Source organism: Dama dama, chromosome 14 (genome assembly GCF_033118175.1).
Source record: "Dama dama isolate Ldn47 chromosome 14, ASM3311817v1, whole genome shotgun sequence".
Classification (NCBI taxonomy): domain Eukaryota; kingdom Metazoa; phylum Chordata; class Mammalia; order Artiodactyla; family Cervidae; genus Dama; species Dama dama.
In genome coordinates, this window is record NC_083694.1 from 3,210,488 (window position 1) to 3,238,387 (window position 27,900).

At 50.7% G+C, this 27,900-nt stretch overlaps 1 protein-coding gene and 1 long non-coding RNA gene across 2 annotated transcripts; one reads left to right on the top strand and one right to left on the bottom strand.

Moving 5' to 3' along the window:
* Positions 1-504: 504 nt before the first annotated feature.
* Positions 505-27,525, bottom strand: RAB7B (RAB7B, member RAS oncogene family). The gene is made up of 6 exons (XM_061159928.1): positions 27,295-27,525; positions 18,090-18,158; positions 17,463-17,589; positions 16,502-16,717; positions 8,804-8,929; positions 505-2,454 (listed from the first exon to the last, which is right to left on the bottom strand). Exons 2-6 carry the CDS (start codon positions 18,140-18,142, stop codon positions 2,374-2,376), a joined length of 603 nt encoding a protein of 200 aa, XP_061015911.1. The 5' UTR covers positions 18,143-18,158; positions 27,295-27,525; the 3' UTR covers positions 505-2,373.
* On the top strand, positions 2,294-11,413 carry LOC133068957 (uncharacterized). The gene is made up of 3 exons (XR_009695729.1): positions 2,294-2,430; positions 4,395-4,691; positions 10,617-11,413. It is a non-coding gene; the product is annotated as an uncharacterized LOC133068957 (long non-coding RNA).
* Positions 27,526-27,900: the final 375 nt, after the last annotated feature.

Below are 27,900 nucleotides of genomic sequence, written 5' to 3' on the forward strand. Positions count from 1 at the left end.
ATGTCCCCTGGTTGTGACAGGAGCGAGGCTGTGGGCTGTGGACCCTACTCTCCACCCCCACGTGAACATTTGGTCCTGGCCCCTGACTCCGGACAAGACTCAGAATGTGTGGTTTGGGCCTGGGGTTGGATCTCCACGTGACTTTTGCAAAGACAGAACCTTTTATCTCCTAGCAGCTCAGGTGGGCCTAGCCAGGGTCTGTCATTCTGGAGAGCCCTGAAAACATGCGCTTACTCAGTCATGACTTTCTAGGCACGTGGTACCTGCACTCAGAAGGACCCCATGCTTGTTTTAATGTTCCAGCATTGCTATCTTGGAACTTGTCATGATTTTTGGACAAGGGACAAGGCATTTTCATTTTGCAGTGGGCACTGACCATTATGGTCCTATTTTGCTTTTTGTTGTCTTTTGTCTTCCCTTTTAGTAACTTCTGAATTTGAACTATGCAGATATTGCAAAAAAAAAAAAAAAAAAAGGACTTTAAAAGCTAAATATCACAAAGGATTAAAACTAAGAAAGACAATATTTATTATCTGTCGCGCACTTTTAGAATGGTCCCCACGCCCACTGAAGTGCACGAGCTGTGGCATCCAGTCCACAGTTCCACTGCCTCCCAGGAGAGCCCGCATGGCTCGCAGCGTGCCGCCCCCACGAAGGACGCAGAGCTGTGCGCTGGGCTGCCTGCTCCTGCGGCCCAGGACAAGCAGCGCTCACTTGACAGCAGGGTGGGCAGAAGGGGTTCCCCAAACTCTTACTGACCCCTCACCTCCCCTTTCCTCTGCCTCTGGGCGAATCTTCAGTGTCAGGTGACACTTGGAAGTCCTACGCTAACATTCAGGGAAGGGTACCTCTGTGTAGACAGGAGACTTCTGTGGTGGGCACGGATGTGGCCGTGGAAACCCTGGGGGGGTGGGGGTGGTCGGTCATCTCGCCTACTCCCTTCAGGTTGGGCTCTGTAAACGCTGCCCGTCACCAGGAGAAACAGAAGATTCTGGTTGTAGCGTCTGGAGGAACAGACTCCCCGGCTTTCCAGTATTTATCACCGATGCTGATTTCTTGCCTGAATCATTGCTGCTGCAGTTTTTGCCCATCTCTCAGTAGGCTTAAGAAATTGGGATCTTTCTGCCTGACGAATCTCGAAGGACTGAAAATGCCCGGAGCCAAAGCATGAGCTCTGAGCATCTCAGCAGAGGAAAACGGCGGCCCTTCCAGCGTCCATGGAGCCGCCCTTTCCTGCTCTGCTGGGAGGCGCGCTGCTGCCCTCTGGTGGCCGGCAGGCAAGGCGTCTTCCGGGGGTTGGGGGGGGGTCCACCTTGTCCCTGGAATAGCAGCTTTGAGTTCTCAGGTTAATCAGTGTCTTTTCACTGTCCCTGGAATAAAACAAGCTTGTCCTTGATCTGGAGCCTTGGTCCTTGCTTCTACTTGTCCTCAGAACGCTCTTTTTCCAGTTCAGCAGCCCTTTTCTCATTCTCCAGCCTTTGGGCCAATGTCACTTCCCCAGGGAAGCCCTCCTGGGCTACTTTGTCTGAAACATCTGAAACAGCACCTAACCCCACCCTCCGTCCTTCTCTCTCCCATTACCTTGCTTGGTTCAAGAGCTTACCTGCTAATTGAAAACATCTGGTTAAATTCTGGGTTTACTGCCTCCCTCCCTCTCCAGAACGTCGGACCCAGGAGAGCAAGGGTTACACGCGTCCCTGGACCTCAAGCCATCACACATAGTAGATACACAAAAGGACTTGTTGAAGGAATGGCCAGCGTGTCTCCACAAGAGCGCCTGGGATTGAAGCCGAGCTTCTGGTCTTGAGGAGCCACGGGATGTGGGCAGGGCACGTGCCACCCTGGTGTGGCAGACAACCAGCTGAGGCAGCAGCCTGAGCGCCAGCAAGGAGACATGCGCGGTCCCGGGGGTCTTCCTGCCTTCCCTCTGCCCTGCGCTCTGGGGGGACAGACAGACGGTGTCCCAGGCCTGAACAGCTGCTGCCAGGGGGTGAGGGGGACCGCCTCCCCGGCCCTGGTTGCAGGGACCCTTGTCCACAGCTGCGCGGCGGCTCTAAGGGGGTGGGGTGCGGTGGGCGCGCTGAGGAAGCCGGGTCCGTTGCCTCCGGACGCAGCCGCCTGCGTGCAGGGATGCGCCTTCCAGAGCAGGAGGTGTCCGGGGAGGGCGCAGGGCAGGAAAGCGAGGGGCCGTGACTCCTCTGGGACGTCCCGGGTTCCGCCCTGACTACTGCACTCAGCCCGAGGCGGGGCTGGTCTGGAGCCCGCGCGGAGGCGAGGGCCGCTGCCGGCCTAGGAGCCTGGCTGCCGTCTGAGCGCGGGCGGCCGGCGGGGCTGAGCTCCGTCCGTGGGCGCGCAGAGCCGGGGTCCGGACGGTCAGCAGCATCTGCTCTTGGGCTGGTCTTCCGGTGAGAGCTTGATGGAGTCTGTGAGGTAACTCTCTAAGATGCTTCGATACTGCGGAAGGAAAAGAGGCGTCAGCGTTCGCCTCCCGGCCGGCCGGGCTCCCCCTGCCCCCTATTTCTCAACGGCCGGTGGCGGTCGGGCTTTCCGTTCCCTCGCCTTGTGCAGCTGGGAGGCCCTGGGGAGGTCTTCCCCGCCGGCTCCTGCCTCACCGCCTTCTCCAGCTCCTTCCCCGGAGCCCAGAGCAGGCGGGCGGCTGCTTGAGCAGCCCAGGTCTCCTGACCTCCAGCTAGGTCCCCTCACTCACCAGTCTCCAGAGAGGACAGCCGAGGGGACAGACGTCTGACCTCGGGCAGAGATGATGACAGCCTGCTGCTTGTGTCTGCAGAAGATGTCCCTGCGGACGTCCCCACACCCCAACCTTCTCTGTGTCAAGCTCCCAACCTCCCCTCATCCTGTCCAGGGAGCCCTCCCCAAAACAGACTCAGTGTTTCTACTGGGTCTCTTTGCTTCTCTGCCCACCTTCCCAAAGTTTCCTGTCCCAATAAGGTCCAGAGGAAGCCTGCAGTCAGTCTGACATGCCTCTCCCCGCCCGGCTGGCTGCTCCTCAGCCATGAGCCACCCTGCTTGGTGCAGGGGTGAGGCGGGGAGGCCGTCCTCCCTTGAGAAGATGGGCCTCTTCTTAGAGGGATCCTGTCTCTTTCGCGGCTCACACTCCCCCATCTCTGAGCTCCCAGCCCTTACGCTCCTCCCACGGCGGGTGTAGTGTGTGTGGTGGTGAGTGAGTGAGTGGATATGCTGGTGTGGACCTGAGCTGGGAACCAGCCCTCTCTGTGGGGCTGTCTGTCTCAAGCGCCCCTCTGAGGGGACAATTTCCAGAATGACGCCTGTGCCTTTACTTCCTCTCTGGGTCCCAGCTGGAGAATGTCAACCGAATTCTTAGTGCCCGTGACTCTGGATCCCAGAGGCTGCTTCGCCCTCATGAGGGTGGCCCCCAAGATGCACGAGAAGGTCCTCTGATGCCCTGCCGCTTGCTGCCACCCCCAGGCTAGGCAGTAGTTCCACCTGACGGCCCAGAGCTCAGGGCACTGGGCCTGGGACCCAGCCCTTCTTCACATGTTTGCTTCTTGCAGAGCCCCCATCTCTCAGCCGCTCCCTGGTAGGCTGTCCTGGCCAGCAGAGCACAGCTGCCCTTAGTCAGCCTGGGTGATGGGCCTGGAGTAGCCCTCAGCAAATTCTCCAGGGATATTAGAATTTTATTTGTCATATATGTATGCATGCATGCTAAGTCCCTTCGATTGTGTCCAACTCTTTGCGACCCCATGGACTGTAGCCTGCTAGGCTCCTCTGTCCACGGATTCTCCTGGCAAGAATACTGGAGTGGGTTGCCATGCCTTCCTCCAGAGAATCTTCTTGACCCAGGGATGGAACCCACGTCTCTTACATCTCATGCACTGGCATATGGATTCTTTAGCACTAGCGCCACCTGGGAAGCCTTGTTTTATATATTAGTTTTAGGGAGTGGGGGCCAGTGTCTCCCAATGAAAGTCTGTCCCTCCAGGGATATCTCCACACCCCAGCCCCGTATCCCCCTCTGCTGGGGAGGATCCTAGCCCACTGCTTGTAGACCCAGCTCGGCACACCCCAGATTTCTGCAGCTCCTCACCCCAAGAGAGCAGACTCCTACCCAGAGGTGCCCAAGTAGAGAAAATGGCCCGAGAAGCTCCTTCTCCCAGCACCGCCGAGGCCTGGTGTGCGGGCTGGGGTCTGCACGGCTTGGGACACTGCCTAGTCCTGCAGTCAGCCCCTTCTGCAGGGCCTGCAGGCTCCACTGAGCTGACTGAGGTTAAAAGCCTGACTCTTCTGAGCCTCACGAGGAGGGGGCAAGGAGGAGCCGGACTTTACTGTTTAAGTCCCCACTTTAAGCTGACCGATCCACTGCTTCCAGAAAGACAGGCTTTTGAAAGGAGCCTCTTATTTTGGTACTTTGTCAGTCCCCCTCTCACCAGGAACAGCAAAGACACCTTGGCTGGAATCAGAACGTTTGTTCTTGGACCTGTTGGACCAGGAGGCTGGGCCTGCTGTTTCACCACCCCTGAGAGTGCCCTAGCCTCACATCCAGGCCCGGTTGAGACCAAGAGCAGAGCCTGGGCCTTGGCCTCAATGCCAGACTTTGGGAGGAGAGTCTGAGCTGCCGAAGCAGCTGCGTGCTTTCTGAGCTCTCTGCACTTGGCGGAACAAGCAGAATGCTGCTTCGGAAGATGTGAGAAGCAGACGCCTCCGTTACACAGGTAAAGGCTGAGGTCTTCAGGCCGCTCTCTTCACCCAGGAATAGTCACATCCTCCCCAGGGTCAAGTCAGCCCTGAGATCTTTTCCTTTATGACATCGTTTCACTCGATAACAGCATCATCTCAATCCTGGGGTTTCCTACAGAGCTTCCAAGTCACCGGCAGGCCATAGTGAGGCTCCCTGTGAAATTCGGACTGCAGTCCTCTTGGCAAATTTGTGCATGCCGAGTAACATAACACCAGGAATCCTAACACATCGTTTCGGTGAGGATGTGGCTGTGAGTTTGTCTCTCTGAGCCCAGTCACCTCATGACCCTGACTTTACATCCTGCACCCCAAGGACCATATAAAAGCCCTGTAATTTCACTAAGCTTAGCTGTTAGTCAGCCTGCCTTCTCCCGGACATGGTAATTATGTCTTTCTCTAATTAACCCAAAAGAAACTGGGCCTCCACGCTGCAGCCCACACCAGGCCTGACCAGCCCAGCAGGGGTGATATTGCCAACTTGGTAAGAGCAAAATCCTGTCAGCCCAAATCCCCCAAAGCGGGTGGGTTTCCCTTCTTTGATTATGAGGGCATTCTTTTTAAAAAATTAATTAATTAATTAATTTTAATTGAAGGCTAATTACTTTACAATATTGTAGTGGTTTTTGCCATACATTGACATGAATCAGCCATAGGTGTACATGTGTTTCCCATCCTGAACCCCCCTCCCAACTCCCTCCCATCCCATCCCTAAGGGTCATCCCAGTGCACCAGCCCTGAGTGCCCTGTCTCATGCATCGAACCTGGATTGGCGATCTGTTTCACATATGATAATATACATGTTTCAATGCTATTCTATGAGGGCATTCTTAACCAGGAATAGCTAAATACCTGATCCTTCAAAGTGGCCAGATAGGGACACTAAAGTAACTAGCTACCTCTCTCCTTTCAGAATGCAAACTGAGCGCCTCTTCCGGTTTTCTGCCTATAAATCGCTCCTTCCATCCAGAGCTCACTGCAGAACTCAGGCATCCCAAGGAAGCTCAAATGCCATGTGCCCCAGTGGACCACATTGTTCCTCCTCTTGTAAGGCTTCTGCTTTCCCTCCTCTCTTTCCTATCTTGGTCGATAGCATCACTGATCAATCATTCCTCCATTTAGCAAGCTAGAAACCTCGTCATCAACCTCAGCAGCTCCTGATTCCTTCTCTCCTCTATTTGATCATCATCAACCGTCAATAGTTCTCCCTCCAAAGTCTCTTTAATCCACCGCATCCTTGCCATCCCCATCCTCTCCTGCCTGTACCTTCAGAACCGCCCATCAAGCTCATCTTCCCTGCAGCATGAAACTTCCCTGCGCTTTCGTTTAAAAATAGCTGCCTTTCAGGGACTTCGCTGGTGGCCCAGTGATTAAGAATGCAGGTTTGACCTGAGAGCCACATGCCTCGGGGCAGCTAAGCCATGTGCTACATCTACTGAGTCCAGGTGCCACAAGGAAGACCCAGTGCAGCCAAAACAAATAAAAATAGCTCCCTTTTATTTACAGCCTCCTCTGTATTACCATGCTATATTATCTAGCCCTGGCAACAACCCCGTGAGGAAGATACTGTTACTTGTTCGAAAAGGGAGGGAAGCAATGGCTTAGGGAGGCACATGACTTGTCAAGGACGCGGCAAGTAAGAGACAGGATTTAAAGCCAGATCTGCTGACCTCAGAGCCCATCTCTTCCCTCCCTAGGCTGGGCTCCCTCCGTACTCTAGCAGCGCCCCTCACATCCTCCTCCCCAAGTATCTGGGCTTCTGTGAATGAGCATGTGGGAATGAGGGACAGGTCCTTGGAGGAAATGTGTCTGTGAAAACTCTTCTTTGACCTTAAAATATAGATTTGCAAACTCCAGCTTCACCTCAAAAAGCCACATGTGTTTTTACATTCTGTGTCCTAGCACGTGTGTTTGTTTTAGTGCAAACTGTTTCTCCTCCAAATTTCTCAATAAAGACATGACTGGAGGACACACTCTGGTGGCGTCCAGGCCCCAGGTGGGCCCCCGTGTGGCCAGGGGGTCTGGCAGTGGGTCTGGAGACGAGGGGCCTATCGTATGCAGTCAGGTCTGCTGATCTTGACCTTGAGAGCTTCACTGCTCACCTTGGCCCAGCGCCTCCAGTTCCTCCAGGCCACATTTGCCCCTTGTTCAGATGGAGCCCATGGTGGTCCCCCACATGAGCCCCGTGGACTCACACCTGGGCCTCTGTCACGGCCTTCTCTCTGCCCTTCTGCAGCTGCTGCTCACGCCCTCAGTAGCCTAGCCATCCACCTGCAAACTGTGTCACCTTTCAACATCCACAGACCCCTTCTCTGGGTAGGCATCCTAACCGGCCTTGCCACCAGCACCTCTCGGTCATGTTGATGCCTTGGCCAAGCCCCCCCATGGCACTTTCCTCACCCCCTGACCATCTATTCTGGATGCCTTAATCCTCTACTTGACCACGGGCCATGAGGTCTACATCTCTAGCACTAGCCTGACATCGCAAGAATTTGTATGGGATGGAATTATTTCCATTTTACAGATGAAACTGAGACTCAGAGAAGTCATATGTCTTGCCCAGGAGTCCACCTGAAAGCATGAGGCCAGGATCCAACCGAGGTCAGTCTGACTGTGAATATCACACCTGTGACCTCTAGACTTCTCGTCATAAATTTCCTCCATCATCATGAGGGACTGACACGGGGTTGCCAATCCGTTCTTTTGACAAGTGAGGCCATTGGGAAAAAAAGAAAAAACAAGACAAGCTACCATCTACTAACACTGCTGCATCATGACAGAGACACAGCAGGAGGGACATGGCTTCAGGAATGAAGGACGTGCCTTCCCCAGGAAGGACAGGTGCTGACCACACGCAGACCCTGGCTGGTGGAGCTGCTGGAGCTTCCCTGTGAGTAAGCATTCGGCGATCAAGGTGCCGCGTTTGTGGTGGACCACTGAGCAAGCGTCACCCTCCAAGGTCCAACAGCTCCCGCGCCTTCCAGGGAATGGCCTGAGCAGGCGCGTCTGTACTACCGACTGGGTGACAGAACTGCACTTGACCGGGTGCTGGAGATGGCCAGCCCCTGCTTCCCACTAAGGAGACGGTGAGGGCCGGTGGCCTGGAGGGGTGTATTAAGAATAGCCCGCGTGGACAAACCCTAAGGAAAGGCAATGGGGTATGAAGATGGCGAGCGTGAACCCTCTCCACCGTGGGCAGTGCCAGGCAGACCGGTGACAGCGGGCTCCTCCGCAGAGGGCAGCCCTCCAGTCGCCTGTCCTCATCTGCTCTTTTCCTCAGTTAAAAATCTCTGCCGTGATGGCCTTCTCCCTGCTTCTAAGAAGCCCACCTTGGCTGGACGTGGCAGAACAGTGAAACAGGCTGAGCCCCTCCCAATGCCAGTGTCTCACGGACCCTCTTCACGGTTTCCAGACTCCACACAGAATGGCATTGAAACCCTGCTAATGCTGCCTGGCAGCCTGCCCTGAGCTTCCCCTCCTTCTCCCGCCTCCCTTCCGCAGTGCAGGCTGTGTGCCCCGCTCTGGGCACCCCCACCCGTCCTTGCCCACCGTGCAAAGCCTACGCTGCAGCCGCTCCCGTGTGGATCTGTCTTCCTACGAGAGGGGCCCTGGGGCTCGCATGGTGCCCGGCGCCAATGGCAAACTCAAGACCTGCTCGTTGCAAGGCCACACCAAGGGGTCTACATCTATCCATCGTCTTGATTGAACGACGTCAGCAAATTCTCCAGGCTTGATTATTCCTCCTGGACCAATACTTAACACCACGGGGCTGCTCTCCCATCAGTGAGGACTGAACTAGATCACTTCTCAGACCCTTACTAAATTCGAATCTCCAGGGGTGAGGTACAGGACTGTATTTTATAGAAACTCCACCAATGATGAACCCCCCCCCCCCATAAAGCTAAGGAAGCTGTATGCCTCTGGTGTTCTGTGGTTCTAGAATTAGAGTACTGTTGAGCTCATTCAGCAACTAATGAAGATCACGAGCAGTCCTGTCCCAGCCGCATCCCTCCCTGTGCCCACCAGGTACTTTTCTAGATGCTTCTGAGCCCACCCATCCTAGGGGGCAGCCCTGGCATGTGCCACTCACCCTTGACAGAGCCCGACTGGCCAGCATCTCGAAGGCTTGTACCACGTTGATGTCATTCTTGGCACTGACTTCAAAATAGGGAATATCCTTCTCTTTACACCAGCCTTGGGCTACCTCTTGCGGAACCTGCACGAGGGGAAGAAATGACCACCATTCTTGTATCATCGTCACCATCATCCCTGCCGTCATCACATCCCCACCACAATCATCACCACCATCCAATCCCCACCTTCCCCACTGCCACTCCTATATACTGAGAACCTTCTATGTGGCTGTAAGCTTACATGTGCTATTCTTCTTTTTTAACGTAAGCCAATGAGGTGGCTCTCATTAGCTCCATTTCACACATGAGGAGGCTGATGACTGGCATGCAGAGGGCTGAGCAGGATTTGAACACAGGCCTGGAAGAATTAAAGCCCCCTGCACTATAGCATCTTCCTAAGGCCTACACTGGGAGTGGCTTCTTGCCACCAGCTCCTTCCTCAGTGCCTGCAAAGGCAGAGGGGTGCAACAGACATCAGCCAGCGCCTGGTGGGGGAGGACCCTATTCTCCTGAGCTGGCTTATCAGGCCCATGCTGCTGGGCACAGGCTCGGGTCCCTACTAACCCTTCTTTCCCAGGGGGAAGTCCTGGGAGCGGTTGATAAGCTTCTACTCTGGACCACATGCTGGATTAGACATCTGATCATATTAACTTAATCCTCTAACAGCCTTGTGAGGTGGGTCTTCTTAGCTGCACTTTATATTAAGAGGGCTTCCCTGATAGCTCAGTTGGTAAAGACTCCGCCTGCAGTGCAGGAGACTCCAGTTCGATCCCTGCGTCAGAAAGATTCTTGGGCTTCCCTTGTGGCTCAGCTGGTAAAGAATCTGCCTGCAATGCAGGAGACCTGGGTTCAATACCTAGGTTGGGAGGATTCCCTGGAGAAGGGAAAGGCTGTATACACTCCAGTATTCTGGCCTGGAGAATTCCATGGACTGTATAGTCCATGAGGTTGCAAAGAGTGGGACACGCCTGAGCAACTTTCACTCACTTATAGGTAAGACCCCTGAAGCTCAGAGTTTCATCAGCTTGCCTCAGACCACACAGCTAAGAAAGGCAGAGATTGGAGGCAGCCCCAGTCCCGGTCTCCCACGGCATCTGCACTGCCCTCTGCCCAGCCCTGCGCAGAAACTGTGCTTCTGTTCTGTCTCTCACTGGACTCTAGCTTTCCTGAGCTCAGAAAGAAACAAAGAAAGTGAAAGTGAAGTCGCTCAGTTGTGTCCAACTCTTTGCGACCCCATGGACTATAGCCCGCCAGGCTCCTCTGTCCATGGGATTCTCCAGGCAAGAATACTGGAGTGGGTTGCGATGCCCTCCTCCAGGGGATCTTCCCGACCCAGGGATGGAACCCAGATCTCCTGCACTGCAGGCAGACTCTATACTGTCTGAGGCACAAGCTCAGAGTCAGGACTTTTTAGCTCTTGGCCTTGCCCCACAAGCCACTCTCTACAGGCTGAACGAATACACCTCTACCCAAATGCAAAAGCCAGTCACAGTTTGAGGACGTTGGCTTGAAGGCTCTGGCAGCTCTGCAGGTTCCTTCCAAAGACCTTTGGCTCCGCTGAGTTTAGCCTAATCAGTTATTCGGGGAATAGGGAATGACCATACGGTGATATTTTCTGTGCCTGGTACTTTATAACCATTTGTTTGTATATCCCTTAAACCATTTGTTTAAGGGAGCCAAGGTTTTTTCATGACAAAGAATAACTCGGCTCCTTTTTCTAAACACAGGGCAGCCAGGGGGAGATCTGAGACTATCATTTGTCTCCTGCAGGTTCTGGAAAGTCTGTCTTCCTGGGTTAAAGGAGCTCCACTGTTGCCTGTCTCTTTGGTCCTTGCTGTCCTGGCCTCAGGAGTGGCCCAGGCACTGGGGTCAGCTGAGTGGCCTGCCCTCTGGGGCGTCCGGACGACATCCCCACACCCGCTTCTTTCCCCAGCCTCCCGGGAGCTGCTGCGCTGGAGCAGAGCAGGGAGCGGCCCCGGGCGCTGCTCTTGGCCTCTGGTCTCTAAGGTCCTCCTGCCTCGTGGTGCGAGGGGCTCCCCAGCCGGCCAGGACAGCCCCCTCCCCTGGACCATAAGCGCCCCTGACCCAGCGAACAGCCAAGAAGCCTCACAGCTTGGGCAAAATCCTGAACTATGTGGATGAAGTGTCAAGGACGGCCAGGTTGCTGATTATCATTGTCCTCACTGGTAACACACACATAATTGATCATTAGAAATGAACATGTTGTGATCCGTTGATGGCATCTTAGGAATGCAAAGGGCTTTGTATCTTTTAAAATCCTTAAAAAGACTTTAGGGCAAGGACTGGACTTACTCTTCTTGTTGTTCCCTCCTGCTTTATATCCTACCCCTCCCCCGCCCCGCCAGGTGACGAGCATCTTTCTGGGCTCCCTGTTGGTCCTTAGGAGTTGCAGTAAACGTGGAAGCGAATTGAAATGAACTCAGGTGCCTTTGCTTCTCCAGGAGGCAGGGAGCTGCTTCCTATCTCATGGCGTGAGAAGCAGAAGCCCAGACTGGTGCCCAAGTTCACCCAGAGACAGAGCTAGGAAGCTAAGCCCATAGACACAGCCTGCTGAGGCACAGGTAGAGCCCCTTCTCCGCCACGGACAGTGACCGACTTGCCTGCTGCCTGGCGTGATAGACGTTTATCTCATTTCTCCCCACTCATTCTCTGTCCAGCTTTTACGGAGTGGTTAAATACATCCTCCAGGATATCAGTTGAAATTGTGTTGCAAATTAACGTTCTTTTTATAATCCCCTCACCTCTTCCAGTCAACCTCAGAAAGTCGCCACGGGGTAAAAAATGACCCACACGGCACTTTTCACTTTTCCTTTCCAATTCTAGCACCAGCCTCATGATTTTTAAAATCGTGTTGTCTTTTATTTATAAAATAACAGTTATACATAACTTAGACTCTGCCTGCAGACATAAACTCAGGTTGTGGTACGTGGAGACATGGGAAGGGTGAAAACTTTGGATGTGTTACTTCCGTTGATTTTTGTTTTGGCTGATGTGTCTCCATGCTAAGCTGCTTCAGTCAGGGGTCTGACTCTTTGCTACTCTATGGGCTGTAGCCCACCAGGCTCCTCTGTCCATGACAATATACTCTTAACGGGCTTCCCAGGTGGTGCTACTGGTAAAGAACCCAACTGCCAAAAACAGGAAACATGAGAGATGTGGGACTGATCCCTGGGTCCGGAAGATCCCGAGGAGGGCATGGTGACCCACTCTAGTATTCTTGCCTGGAGAATCCCATGAACAGAGGAGCCTGGTGGGCTACAGTCTGTAGGGTCACAAAGAGTAGAACATAACTGAGGTGACTTAGCATGCACATACTATTAACATTTTACTTTTCATCAGCAGTCAAATGTTTGACAAAATTAGTCCATTTTGCAGATGTTTATCTATGATGCTTTCCCATCTCATATGCATCTAAAATGATCAATTGTGTGTCTTGAGATAGGTCAGATACATCTTAAACCAATAAAAAATAACAAAGAATATCTTCAGAAAACATAATCCCAATGTTATGGATCAGCAGTAAATCAGAAACTGCCTACCTGAGAGCAAAGAATTGATATCCTAGTGAATAAATTCCTCATAGCATAGATGGTAGCAGAGCTGGGTTTTTTTTAACAATTTTTTTTTTTTCACTTTTACCTCTGTAAAACAGGTAGAGACTTTAAGAAAAACCTAAGTCGGCAATTTCTTTACAACTATCCTGGTGAGATATTGACTGATTGTGGTAAAATATACATAAATATAAAATATAAATATATATAATATATAAATGCAAAGTGTATATTTTATATTATATAAGTATAATATATTCATATAATTATATATTTAATGTAATTATATATTATATATATATAATGCATATTTATATATAAATATAAAATGTATTGTTCTGACTATACTGAAGCATCCATTTCTGTGGCATTAGTGCATTCACATCATTATGCAACCATCATCAATGTTCATTTCCTCATCTCAGTCAGTAAAGAATCTGCCTGCAGTGCAGGAGACCCAGGTTCAATCCCTGGGTGGGAAAGATCCCCTGGAGAAAGGAATGGCAACTCACTCCAGTATTTTCACCTGGAGAATCCCATGGACAGAGGAGCCTGGCAGGATACGGTCCATGGGGTCACAGTCCATGGGGTTGTGAAGAGTTGGACATGACTGAGTGACTAACACTTCTTCATGCCACATCTAGCATATACATTTTAAATATTCATTTTCTTTTTGTTAAGTAGGAAGAACTTCCCTATATTCCCAGCCTACACATTGGAGATATGAAATTAAGAAGGTGGATAACAATCTCTTTCATGTATTAAGATTGCCATGTGCTTTATAGGCATCATTGCCTATGAGCCTCAAATAACCTCATGAAATCTGAGTCTGGTGTCCGTTTCACAAAGAAGCTGGAGCTGGCCAAAGATACACATGAATTTGAGCTCAGAGAAGGTGCTCCTTCAGGGTCCTTATCCACTCAACCCTGTGCAAGTGAGGACTATCTGCAGACCGCTCCCCAAGCCCGGGCTTCGCCTCTCAGGGTTGGCGGCATCCTCTGCCCGGTCTGTGCCCTTGGAGGGCGGCCGCCTCCCAGCCTCACCTCTGGCTCCCCATCCTGGGTCTCTGGATCAAAGTCCCTCTGCGCGCCCCACTCCCAGTTCCTCCTCTACACTTGGCTGTGCTCGTTTCATGCCTGTGAGCACTTCCTCATCCTCTTCCTCCAGCTTGCCCCCCCCTCCAAATCCTGTTGCCTTCTCCAGTCGGGGGGTGGGGGAGCTCCTTCCACACCCTGTTCAGCACAGATCCCAGAGACGGAGTTGGGCTTGCCTGGGGCTTCACTGCTTCTTTCAAACCTTTATTCTTCCTCTCTCTGCAGAACAGAGCTCATGCCCCCGCAGCTGGGATAGGATGCCTCTACCCCTCTGAGTCATCACTTACGCTTCCATCCGGGTACCCTCGTTCCTTGGACACTTGTGATCTGGTGAAGCTTCCTTTCCACATGGCCCCAAGCCTCACACTTCCTTCCCCTCCTGCCATCTCCACCTCCTCCCCATTCCGCCTGCCCCTCCAGGCCCAGCCCAGGGCCTCCATGAACCTTTACACGTGGCCTCCTTTCCCCTTCCTCTGTTTGCCCTGCTCTTCAACCTCTGACAGCCCCCTGGTTCTTCAGCCTCTCCTGGTCTCCCGTCTTCCCTCCACGGGTCTCTGTGGCCTCAGCTGCTCTTATCTGGAAAAGCCTTCCATCAGGGCCCCAGCCTTCACCCCATGCACTGCTGTTGAAGAGAACCACAACCCGACTCCGCTCAGCTGGTCTCCTGGTCTCTGCCCTCGGGGGGCCCTTGCAGTCCACCATCAGTTCTGGACTTCGTCCTTGGCCAACTCCTTCCCCTGTTTCTCTCCAGAGTATGTGGCATAACCTCACCGTGATTCCTAAGACTCCTTCTTGCCTCCTTTCCTCCTCCCTCTCAACAGAAGATGGGGCCTCTTATTTCAGTAAGGGAAAGTCAGACTCTCAGTCTTGAACACCCCTGACCTCCCACCCCACGACCTATAGAAGCAAGATACTAAAATGGAAGTTGTGGCAGAGACACTACCATCTGATAGATGCTGGATATCAAGGTGGTTGGGAGACAGCCCACCCACGGGACCCTGCACATTTCCAAAGGTTGATGAGCAAGAATCTGCTGAATGACTCCAAGCCCTCTGGCATGGATGGAAAAAGATTTAAAAGGAGGGTTTAGAAAGGATATTTTTTGCAGAGAACTGTGTTGGGAGAACACCCCCACAAGAGGAAGAACGTATAAAGCTTCAACTCTGACCAAAAGAGGGCTTCAAGGAGGCCACATGACTGCTTCAAGGAGGCCACATGACTGTGGCTACAGTGGGCTGCTGTCTAACTGCACCCCCGGGATTTAAGGTGAAAGGCATCAGGGCAGAGAGAGGACGGCGCCCTGAGAACGAATTACCCCAGGCTCGCCAGTGCAGCCAGCACGCACCGCTGTGCCCTGAGAAGGAGAGGTGGGCGCCCTGGAGAGCTCGCCAGCCTGGAGCTGTTATAAACCCCATCAGGAGCGCATCCACAGGAGAAGCAGAAATGTAGGATGGAGGATGGCTCTTAAACTCCTAAATTAGGAACTGAGGAGAGAGAGGAAGAATATGCAAGACCTTTGTCATGGGAGGTACATTTAAATGTTCCACTGGAGGCTTCTTAGGACCCAAAGGAGTCACTCACCAAGAGACAGCTTGACATATCTGCTGTAGCGCACAAACTATCTCAAGACAGTACCAGTCAAATAAAGATTTTCCTGCCCTTCTGACCACTTCTCCCTCTTTCTGCTTCACTCCTAACAGAGCCTGGAACCAGAATTATCCTGAGAAGGGAGGACGTGGACACGTAAAGTTGGCAACGGGATCTGCTTCCTAGGCCCCCGTGTTCTCACCTGCTGCTGGCCCTGGTCTGAACATTCGAGACTGCTTGGCTGTGAATGAACTTGGGACTTTGACTCTTATTTGAGATTGAGGATTTATAATTAGAGAATTGACACTAAATTTGCAACCTGAAGTGACCAGAGAATTAATGACTTCCAGATTTCTATTTCCAGCACAGACTTCTCCTTTGAAGTTTCATTCTTATGTGTTCTAAAGTCTACTGGTCATCCCCAATCAGTTGTTCTACAAGCTCCGTAAACTTAGCATGTCAAATCCAAACCCATCTTTCTCTCCAAACAGGAGGCTCTTCTCTCCAAACAGGTGGCTTAGCTGGAAGCACCCTCACTCACCATCCACCCTTCATCCTTCCAAATGATGCCTCAGTTCTATCACTTTTTATTTGAACCCTTTTGAAAATGTGGTTCAAATATGATGACTCAGTTCCCCATTTATTTTCTCTATTTGAAACACTAAGAACAACTTGTTCAAACACTCTTTGTGGTGTCTTTTGGGTTTTGTTTGGCTGAAGAGAGTCTTATAACTTAAGTTTACTTTTACTCTTTTCTTATTAGGAGACAATGATGAACAGAGCTTGACTCAATGCCACTGCAATAAGTAAATACCTACATAAGTGTGGTCACTGCAGTCATGGAGCAAGCAGATCATTTGTCAAGTGGTTAGCCAGATGATGTAGAATATGCTTAAGCTAATAAAATACATATTACTACTTTCTCAGAATATTTGAAGATTCAAGGATTCTACAGACTCCCTATCTGATCTTGGGTAGAACTAATATTCTACCAAAAAAAAAAAAAAATACTATTCTACAAGTTAATTCAAATCCCACCTGCCTACTTCTTAGGCCTTCATTCTTCCATTCCCTGTCTCTAACAAAATTGCCTCCGGTTCTCAGCTCATATCATGATGCTATTTCTTACCTTTGCTCCACTTCCTCGAGGAAGCCCTTGCTATACCCTGGGTTGACCAGATAGATGCCCTTTCACTGTGGTCCCCAAGGTGTTCTCTGTGACTGCTCATGATTTACCATATTGCACCATAATTGTCTTTAAAATGCATCCATTATTAGACTGTGAAATTCTTAAGGTAAGGACTATGCCCGCTTCAGCTCTGTATGTGTGGGACTTAGCCCAGCGCCTGGCATGTAACTGGCCCTCACGTGTTTGGTGAATGGATGAATGAGCCGATGGTACCTGCCGGTCTGCCAGATCAATCTTGTTACCGAGCACCACCATGGGGTAGGACTGCTCCATTGGAATGGTTTTGGCCAGAACATCACCCCTCCAGGTTTCCAGGGCTTCGAAGGACTCCAGGTCAGTGACATCAAAAGCCAGGACACAGCCATCAGAGCCTTTGTAGAATGTAGACACCATGGAGCGGAATCGCTCCTGGCCGCCTGTGTCCCAGATCTGGAAGGGAAAGAGCAGTGGCCCCATGGGGCTGTGATGAGTGGCTGAAGGGACATTCAACCAGGCCACCCCATGTCAAAGCTTCCTTTCTGGGTAGGGGGCAGACAGCCCTGGTAAAGTTGCATGCAGTCCTTCCATACACAGACATGACTCTCTGTCATTCATGTACACTACAGAATCTGCACTAATATTTAGCTTCCCTGTGGCTCAGACGGTAAAGAATCTACCTGTAATACAGGAGACCCAGGTTAGATCCCTGCGTCCGGAAGATCCCCTGAAGAAGGGAATGGCTACCCACTCTAGTATTCTGGCCTGGAAAATCCAACGGACAGAGGAGCCTGGTGGGTTACAGTCCATTGGGTTGCAAAGAGTCAGACACGACTGAGCTACTAACACTTTTAAGAGTACTTCCACATCTGAGCCCTGATTTCCTCCCAGGTCAGATGTGAAAGTACTCCTGAAGAACAGGCTTTGCAGACAGTACTGTCTGTTGCTGCTGCTCAACCCTGCTGATGTAGTGTGACAGCAACCATAAGGTCACGAGGAGACAGATGGCAGGACTGTGTTCCATTAAAACTTTATTTTCAAAAGCAGATGGAGGACCAGATTTGGGCCGCGAGTTGAAGTTTGCTGACCTATGCTCCATTCTATTTCTGGGTGCACATTGCTGGGTGAGCGCCTGTCCGGGACCTGTGGGGTGACTTTCAGGACTGTATGTTAAAGAGGGGATGGGAGCGTTGCTCACCTGTAGCTTCAAGGTTGTGTCATCCAGTATGATAATCTTGGAGAGGATGCTGGCCCCCAGTGTGGTCTGATAGTCTTCATAAAACGTCTTATGCACATATCGGTGGAGGAGGGAGGTCTTTCCAACACTGAGAGAAAAAAACCAGGCCACGTGAACACACACCCCCATACCATTCTCAGCATCTTGCCCCTCTCACCAGCATTTCTCTCTGAGACTCTGAATTTCTAACATTTGCAGTTTGAGTAGCAAGGGACTAGGGAATGGACTCTAGAAATAGGGACCAAAGTGAGCAGAGAAGTTTGTAGAGAGCTGAGTGCCTCCCAGCAAAACGGCCAGACCTTTCCTGTATGTGGCGAGATGGAGGAAGGCAGACATGCCAAATGGTTTGCCTAGTTCACACATCTGGTTACTGTGGCCTTGCCGCAGAGCTGGGGTCAGAGACCAGGTAGTCTGACTCCCGGCCTGTTTCTCCCACCTCGGCTCCCTTCCTTGGGGTGGAACACCCTCCCTGGTGCCACCCTGAATCAGAAAGGGACCCTTGGAAGCAGGCAGCACATCCTGGATGTCTCACTGTCCTTGGGAGAGGCTGCTTCCCAGCCCCCAGGCCCCGAGCTAAACTTGGCTTACCCCAGGGCTCCAATGATGATGAGCTTGAGGTCCACCTTCTTCCGAGGATTCATGGAGGGGCTTCAGAATCTGCGGGGAAATAGAAGTCGTTCCCAAGCTGGCCAGAGGCCCCCGTGGCCTTTGTCACTGGGGCTGGCCTCTCCTTTCCCCTGTCATGTGCAGATCCCTACCAGGGGCTTGGGTGGGCTTGTTCTGCAGAGGCAGATGACTTAGCAACCCTTACACACCCCTGCCCTCACTTCTCCTGGGGGTCTCTCTGGGGCTGGAAGGATGGTGGCCCCACGGGACAGGCTGTCCTCTCAGCTTTAGCTCTACCCACCCTGCTCTTGGAGGCAGCAGCCTGGAGCGCCAAGGCTGGACTGGACTGAACAGAGGCCTTGCAGACAGTCAAGCCTGGAGCCGGGGATGGAGGGCAGTGCGGGAAGAGGAGATGGGGGTGGGACAAGGGGCCCATTGTTCGGACCGCAGAGAGGCCTCTGGTGGAACGGTGCCCTCCCCCAGCCTGAGGTGCTGCTGCCTTGGCAGAATCAAAAGGCTCTTCTCTCATGCAGCTGGTGGGGGTGTAATTGGTACATGTTTCTGGAAAGCTGCTTGGCAGCAAGTACGGAGAGCCTTAAAAATGTCCCAGCCCTCCACTTCTAGGAATTTGTTCTAAAAAAATTATCTGAAATGCGGGCAAAGGCTCTTGTTCAAGAATGTTCTTCCCCAGTGTCATTTATAAACATCCAACAAATAAGAAGTGGTTAAAAAAAATTATGGCACAGAGTGAACTCTTAAGCAGTCATTACAATGGAGTTTGTGAGTGTGTTATAATAATGTGGGAAAATGCTTATGCCATGGGATCTAAATGAAAACCAAAAGACAATAAACTGCAGAAACCATACCAGCCCCCCACCCCCAGCCCCACCCACCCCCCCACCCCCACTCCCATCCCCACCCCCAGTATTGAAATGAATTCCTGTGGTGTGCTTAATTGCTCAGTCATGTCCAATTCTTTGGGACCCCATGGACTGTAGCCCACCAGGCTCCTCTGTCCATGGGATTCTCCAGGCCAGAATACTGGAATGGATTGCCATGCTATCCTCCAGGGGATCTTCCTAACCCAGGGATTGAACCTAGGTCTCCCACATTGCAGGCAGATTCTTTACCATCTGAGCCACCAGGGAAGCCCAAGAATACTAGAGTGGGTAGCCTATCCCTTCTCCAAGGGATCTTCCCAGCCCAGGAATCGAACCAGGGTCTCCTGCCTTGCAGGCAGATTCTTTACCAGCTGAGCTACCAGGGAAGCCTGAAATGAATTCCTACCTTCATGGAAAAAGTTCTAGAAGGAAATATAAAAATATATAAAGATATATAAAAAATGTAAGTGATTAATTCTGGGTAGTAGAAAACTACATGATTTTAATTTTGTTCTCTTTACTTTTTAGTATGTTCCATTTTTTTTTTTTTACAGCAAACATGTCAAAGATGTATTGTTCCTGTAAGAGGAAAATACTTATAGGTATGTTTATATATATGCGTGCATGCTAAACCGCTTCAGTTGGTCCAACTCTCTGCGCCTCTATGGACTGTAGCACGCCAGGCTCCTCTGTTCATGGGCGTCTGTAGGCAAGAATACTGGAGTAGGTTGCCATGTTCTCCTTGAGGGGATCTTCCAGATCCAGGGATTAAACCTGCATCTCTTAATGAGGTGGATGAAACTGGAGCCTATTATACAGAGTGAGGTGAGTCAGAAAGAAAAACACCAGTACAGTATACTAATGCATATATATGGAATTTAGAAAGATGGTAACGATGACCCTATATGCGAAACAGCAAAAGAGACACAGATGTACAGAACAGTCCTGTGGACTCTGTGGGAGAAGGCGAGGGTGGGATGATCTCAGAGGGTAGCATTGAAACATGTGTATTATCCTATGTGAAACGGATCGCCAGTCCAGATTTGGTGCATGAGACAGGGTGCTCAGGGCTGGTGCACTGGGATGATCCAGAGGGATGGGATGGAGAGGGAGGTGGGAGGGGGTTCAGAATGGGGGACACATGTACACCCATGGCTGATTCATGTCAATGTATGGCAAAAACCACCACAATATTGTAAAGTAATTAGCCTCCAATTAAAATAAATAAATTAAAAAAAAACCCTGCATCTCTTACGTGTGCTGCATTGACAGATGTGTTCTTGACCACTAATGCCACCTGGGAAGCCTCATGTTTATACATATAAATTACATATTTATGCATATATAATTATTATTTTTAAGAAGATAAAGAAAAACTGTTTCAGGGAATTATGCTTAATTAGCTCTTTCATTCTACCCACACATATATACTACACACACATATATACTATTCCCAACTCCTGGGTCTTCAAATCTCAATGCACTAGATGTATGTGAGTTAACCTTGATCTAACTTTGCCTGGATGAGGTATCAAAAGTTGGCCAACTTGAGCTTCCCTGGTACAGGGGAAAAGTTCTCTATTGGACGTCCTGAGGTTTTCATTCTAGTTCTCACTTTGCTGCTGGGGCCGGTTACTTCCTCTCTGAGTCTTGGCTTTCTGGCTACAGAATGAGTCATCTGGGACCCAGTGACCCTTCTAGTGAAAAATGCTTTATCTATTGGAGTTGTAAGTCGCTGGACCATGAAGACTTGCCCTGGACACTGGGAGGAGCAAAAGACAAAGCAAATGGGAGACGCCTGCAGGCAGTCATCGGGAGAGACAGGACAGGGGTGACTGATTACGGCAGAGAGAAAGTGGAAAGTGTCCTGACCCGAAGCCTGGAGAAAGTGCTGTGAGGAGTGTGCGTGTGTGTGTGTGTGTGTGTGTGTGTGTGTGTGTGTGGTGGCCGGCAATCCGCCTGGGCCCTACAGAAATGATACATGAGGTTGGGGGAATATTTCAGAGGAGAGAATGAAATAATCAGGCTCGGGAGATAGGTGAGTGGAGGACGTGGATGGTTTTCCTCAGGAAGGGTGAGGTGAGAGTGTGGAGGGAGAAAAGCCTAGGAAGGAAGCAAGGTTAAGAAGGGTCATGACTATCAGGCCAAGAATCTTGTCAAATGTTTATTTACTCATTTGTTTCCCACACTTAAGACAGGCAGAGGAAGAGAAGTCAAGGTACTGGCCAGGGCTGGTATGTTGTAATGGGGTCACTGCCCACCAGGAAACCAGTTGCGGGATAAGTGACTCAGAAGCTCCTGAGGGCACGTGTCTCTGAGCATCAGTCACCACTCAGGAAAGGGAGCGAGGGTGGGCTCCTGCCTAAAGGCATTGGTGTAACCTGCTAGCTTAGCCTCAAAAGCCAGTACAGAGCCCTGGGGAGCCAGAAAACAGCGGGGCAGGGGGGCGGAAAGGGGGCCAGCACTGGCTGAGCATCCACAGGGCTGCTCCGTAGGACTTAGAGGGTCCTGGGCTCCGAGATGAGCACAAGGGGGCTCAGAAAAGCCAAGTCACTCGTAACACATCTAAGGCCACACACGCAGCGTACGGATGAGCTAGCATGTGAGCCGGAGGCTAGAGAGGCTGCTCTGCGCGTGTTGCCCACTGACCTCTTGAGTCCGAATCTGTAGAATCTGTGTGCACTGGATCTAGACTATTCGACTCAGGTCTGGTAAACTCCAACCAAATCCTGGTAGGGCTGTAGGGGACCGAGAGAAAGTCAGCCAAAACGACAACAGGCACAGCAGAAGCTGAGGGAACGGACTGCTGGAGAGGGGCTCCCGTGTGCAGACTGACCAGGGGTCCCTGAGCGTCCTGAGGCAGAGGAGTGAGGCGTCACCAGGCAGAGCCGTCAGCACTCACCCTAGGCTAAGGTTTACTTTGGTGCTGTGTGGAGCACTGTGTGAACAGGCAAATAATGTGCATATCATCGTGAGGTTAACAACACACATAATACATTATTATAATGCATTTATGGCACAAATTAGGGCTCAAGAAATGTTAGCTATCTGATGGCTATTACTAGTACCCAAAAATAGCCTGGGGGATTGATGCTACTATTGTCTCTATTTTACCACTGAAGAAGCAGGTGTTTAGAGAAGCCAGGTATGTAGTTCACCTCTAGAAGCAGTCTGAGTGGCAGAGCCCACGTTAATAGTCGCTGGGATTTGAATCCAGGCCTAACTCCAGAGAACACACTCTTAACTGCTAAGTCCTACCTCCTGCCTTCTGTGAATCTGCACGGAGGACCACACACCCTCTTGGTGCCCCTGGCAGAGTCTTGGGGGCTGGACGGTTTGGGACTGACATGATGCAGCAGAGCTGGGGAGGTAGAAAGCGTATGTGTATAACAAAAGATCAATATCCACTCTGTGTAAAGCACTCTACAGACAACAGTCAAAGACAACACAGAACATAAAAGTGAGCAAAGAATAAGTAACCCGCAGAGATCTTATAAATGATAAGTAGTAAGTTTTGAGCGGTACTCAAACCTACCACTTTTTAAGGATATGCAAAGTTAAAAAATACTACTTTTTTCACCCACCAGAACAGCAAAAATTAAGAAGATTGATGATAGGAACTTCCCTGGCGGTCCAGTGGTTAAGAATCTGCCTTGCAATGCAGGGGATGTGGGTTTGACTCCTGGTCAGGGAACTAAGATCCCACACACCATAGAACAACTAAGCCTGTATGCCACAACTACTGAACCTGCTCACCAGACCTGGAGAGTCCATACGCTGCAGTGAAGTTTCCTGCATTATGCAGCAAAGATCCTGCATGCCACAGCTGACACCTGGCATAGCCAAATAGCTAACTAAGTAAATAATAAAAAAAGCTTGATAATAACATGCAGAGAGGGGAGGAGAGGGTGAGATGTATGGGAAGAGTCACATGGAAACTTACATTACCATATGTGAAATAGAGAGCCAATAGGAATTTGTTGTATAGCTCAGGAAACTCAAACAGGGGCTCTGAACCAACCTAGAGGGGTGGGATGGGGAGGGAGATGGGAGGGAGCTTTAAGAGGAAGGGGACATCTGTATACCTATGGCCGACTCATGCTGAGGTTTGACAGAAAACAACAAAATTCCGTAAAGCATTTATCCTTCAATTAAAAAATAAAAAAATTAAAAAAAAAAAACAGTAAAAAAAATTGGTGTTGACAAATGGGTGGGAAAAACTCTCATTTACTGCTGATATACTATGAATTGGCACCATCTTTTTTGAAGGGCAATTTGACAGTAACAACATTTAATAGGAACATACCCTAGATTCTAATTCTAGAAGTGTATCCAACAGAAATACACATACGCTCAAATACACATTTTTGTAAAAATGATTGCTGAAGAACACTGTAACCTAAATGCCCATCAGTAAGAGACTGTGGCATAAATTATGACCATTCATACTCTGGAATACTAGGCAGTTTTCAAAGGAGTCAATTAATGAAGTGGAAAAAGATGATGATTTAAGTAAAATAAAATCACTGAACATTTTGCATAGCTTGATCCCAGTTGTATAAAAACAAACAGCAGCCCTAAGTATGTGATCATATGTTTAATATTGTATTTATGCTTGTCCTGCAATACATAGACACTTTATTAATTCACTCCTTAAAAAAAAAAAACAAACACAAACTTCCTTGTCCTGCAATACACAGAGGCTTCCCTCATAGCTTAGTCAGTAAAGAATCTGCCTGCAATGCAGGAGAACTAGGTTCAATCCCTGTGTTGGGAAGATCCCCTGAAGAAGGAAATGGCAACTCACTCCAGTATTCTTGCCTGGAGAAATTCTCCATAGAAATGCTGAATTATAATGGCTCCAGTGTTAGTCTAAGTAACCATGCTCTTAAGTCAATTATGGGGACTTCCGTCAGGGTCCAATTTTGGGCTTCCCAGGTGACTCAGATGGTAAAGTGTCTGCCCACAATGTGGGAGATCTGGGTTTGATCCCTGGGTTGGGAAGATCCCTTGGAGAAGGAAATCGCAACCTACTCCAGTATTCTTGCCTGGAAAATCCCATGGCCAGAGGAGCCTGGTAGGCTATAGTCCATGGAGACGCAAAGAGTCAGACACAACTGAGCTATTTCACTCTCTTTCTTTGAAATACACAAAAAGCTATGGATAGATACATGCTGAATGATTAACAGGTTGGGAAAGGTAGATTAAAGCTAGGAGCTATTGTTTAATTTTATATACATCTTTTTAAAATTTGTTATACAAGTCTAAGTTATTGTAATTAAAAATATCCAATAAAGATAACATTCCTTTGAAAAGAGCAGATGGATGGGTGGATGGCAGCCCAAAGTCATCTGAGAGGACAGTCACATTTGTGTCTGGGGCAGGAGAGAGGCCTCTGGGGACCATGGAATGATCATGAATTTCAGAGCCGGGATTTTCATCCCACCTCCATATGCTGTGACCTTGGGAGAGTTTCTTAATTTGGTGAGTCTGTTCCCTTGTGGGCACATCCCTCATGGCTGAGGCTGTTTCCGCAGGGTAGCAACTGTGTCATGTTCTTACAGCAAACTGAAAAGACCCAGTTAAATGGTTAACCGTGGTGGGGGACAGAGACCTGATTCATAGTGCCCGCTGCTTTCTGCGGTGTAAAGACTCCCACCATGGCTGATTTCAAGTGACTGCTGTGGATCTGCTCCAGTACACCAGAGAAGGACCCCGAAGTTCACCTGGTCCAACCTCCCACACCTCCACCATATTCATGGAGAGATGGAGCCAGACCTTCCCCCAAAGAGCTTCCCTCCACGAGGGGTGGATTTCCCCCAGAAGCCACAGAAAGAAGGCCCAGCTCCTCTGCTCCATGGCAGCCCTCCAGAGATTCATAGGGTTGGAGTTTTACTTGAGTCTTTTCTTCTCCAGATTCTAGCTCACCTCAGCTTCTCCTTTGAGCTCCCTCACCTGCCCCACCTGGTCCTTCCCCTAATGTGCCCTCAAAGTGTGCTGCCAGGCGGTTCCACCCCAGCCCCCGGAACGGCAGGGATTTGCTGCAGTGGCTATTTACAACAGCATGCTGCCCCCGCTGCTCCACCACCCCGTGTGTGTGGCTGACCCCGTTCCTCACCGTGCCTTCTCCCAAGACTTTCAGGATCAAGCAATTCCTGGCCAAGAAACAGAAGCAGAAGAAATATCCCATTCTCCCAATGGGTTCACATGACAGCTGGTAACAAGACCAGGTACAACTCCAAAAGAGACCTTGGAGAAGAACCCAGCTGGGTCTGTAAGGAATCCCATGTGAGAGGGCCCGGTGTTGATACTGTATAAAGGTCACTGCTATTTATCACATGTAGCTGAAAACATCACCACTGTCTGGACAGCTGGGCATATTCTACTGGGGGAAAAAATGTTTTTTCTCTTTGTTTCTATGCTTATGCGTTGGTAGGGTGGTTCAGTATGTGTGAGTCCTTCTATTTGAAAAATAAAATAAAACAGCTTGGTCACTGGCCCCAGGATAACTAGCAGTAGGAGGGTGACCAGGATGGCATCAATGGTGACAGAAGGTGGCTTGTGGGCAGACACTGGCTGGGCTCATCAGGGAAGCATGTGCTGAAGGCTCTTCCCATATCCTCCGGGTTCTGCCTTTGGCTGGGCTTTGGCAGTGACTGTCCTTTTAAGCTTCCTCCCTCCCAACCCAGCTGACTCAGATGCTTTAAACCAGTGCATCCTCCTAGAGGCCAGACTGAGTCATCACCCTCCACTGTTAAATAACAGAGAAAAGCAGGTCTGGAAAGCAGGGCCCCTGTTCAGCCAGCCCAGGCCCACACAGAGCAGAGTCTGCCAGGGACTGTTCTCTTGCTTGGCAGGACTTAGCCTTGCCCATCTGCTAAAGCTGCAGTGTAACTCATTGCCCAGAGAGTAAGAAAGACGGAGCTGATACCTCCCCAGTGCACATCCCTCCACACATGTTTTTTTAAGCCAGTCTCCTAAGAACTCTCGGACCTGCTCTGCTTTCACCTGCCCACTTTGCTTCTCTCTCTGCCCTTCTGGCCCCAACCAGGACCCAGACACAAGCTTCTGCCTCCTTGGTGTTGGGTGAGGGGTCACTGCTGCGGACAGGGAGGAGGGTGAGAGGCAGTGAGCCGGGCAAACGAGCATTCAGAAGCTGGCAAAGCCTGCCCCCTCCTCCTACTCCATGGCGCTGCCTGCCCTCTCTGCTCCCACGCCTTGGCAAATCACAGAGGTATCCACCCCAACACATAAATGGGGTTTACAAGTTTGGGAGCAACTTTGTCTTTGGGAGCAAGTTTGTCTTTGAAAAGAGGCTATCAAGAGAGCACACGTCTTTATTGCCTCTCAGGAAGGCTTGCAAGTCTGCCTCACCCACCCAAATCCTAGCAGGTTTAGACCCATTCCCTCGGGGAGGTGTACCCGTGGAGGCTCAGCGCTCCTGTTCTTTAAGTTCTTTGGGGGTATTAGTCCTATCTCCCCAAGTAGACTGTCAGTGCCTAGAGGGCAGGACAATGCCTCACACCTTTCAATCCCCCTAAAAAGGCTGACGCATGCCAGGAATATCGAGTCTTCAATAAACAGTCATCTATCCACCCCCATCCATCCACCCATCCATCCTTGAGGATATGTACTGCCTATCACACATCGGTACTCTGGAGGTTGAAGATATAGATCAGTCACTATCTCCGCAGCACTTTGTGGTGGGGAATGGATCAGCCAGTCCAAAGCAATTACTTTTATTAATATACAATGCCTAGCAATTATATGACACTTTGCAGTTAACAAAATGCCATCACAGCCCAGAGGACTCCAGAGTTGGGAACAACTAGCTTGTGGCTAGCCGAGGCTAAGCTCTGAGTCTGTTCAACTCTGTTCATTGACTCCCCGAGCCCTGCAGAGCTATGCTGAGGAATATTTATGATTTAGAACAAAAGGGACGCTTTCCTACACCAGGAGTTTCCCGTTCCACCACGAGACCCTTGGGTTGACCCGGTTCCATCCCGGAAGGTGCCCTGTCAGTGTGACGGGGTGATGCAGGACCCAGCCCCACCCGGCTCCCTCTCTGCCTTCCTCTGACTGTGTCCAGCCGCACCGTCCTGCCCCCACCTGCGGCCATGCAGACCCCCGAGCCGGGCCCCGGCTCCCTGGGCTGGGCAAGGAGTCCTTTCTGCCTTGGCTTGCTGCCACCCCCTGGGAGCTGCTGAGGCGTGGAGGGGGTCTCTGGGCTGGATCTATGCTCCGCAGCTGCCAGATTCAAAGCCTCCCTATCCTCCACTCCTCCCCACACCCCCGAATCCAAATACCTCTGGTGTTGCTGGAACAGACAAGAGCCAGGAAAAGCTTCCAGAGCCTTTTCAGCCTCCGATGGCAGGTGGGGGGTTTTCTCTGAGTCTGGGGGGCTCCTCTTAGAACAGCAGTCTCAGCTAGATCAGAGGAAAAAGGCTTTGGGAGCAAACTTGTTGAGGCCAAGTCACTTCCTTCTGAGTTTTCCTCCTCTCTCTTTATGCACAAACTTGGGAAAGTTGCAAAAGAGGCTGGGCCGGTGTGACCTCAGCCGTGTGGGTGGAGTGGGTGGGGAGGATGGAAAGCTGGGCTCCCAGCAGACTGGATCTGGGGCCCCTGAGAACTGAGACGTTGGGCCCTGGGGCAGGGCAGGGTGGGTGGGGTGGATGGCAGGGGTGAGGCAGGAGAGGCGTGAGGGTCTGAGTCTGTGGCTCGGAGGGTCTGTTACCATAAAAAGCCTCTGGCTGTTTTTAAGAACTTCTGCATCTGCTGCTGGAAGCCAGCCAGTAAAGCTGCCCTTTTGTTGGTTGAATTATCAGACTCACATGTGTCCTGCCGTCAGCCTGCTAGGGAGAGGTTCTGGTCCCCACACCTTGCCCTCACTCTTAATTAACGCTGCGCATGCA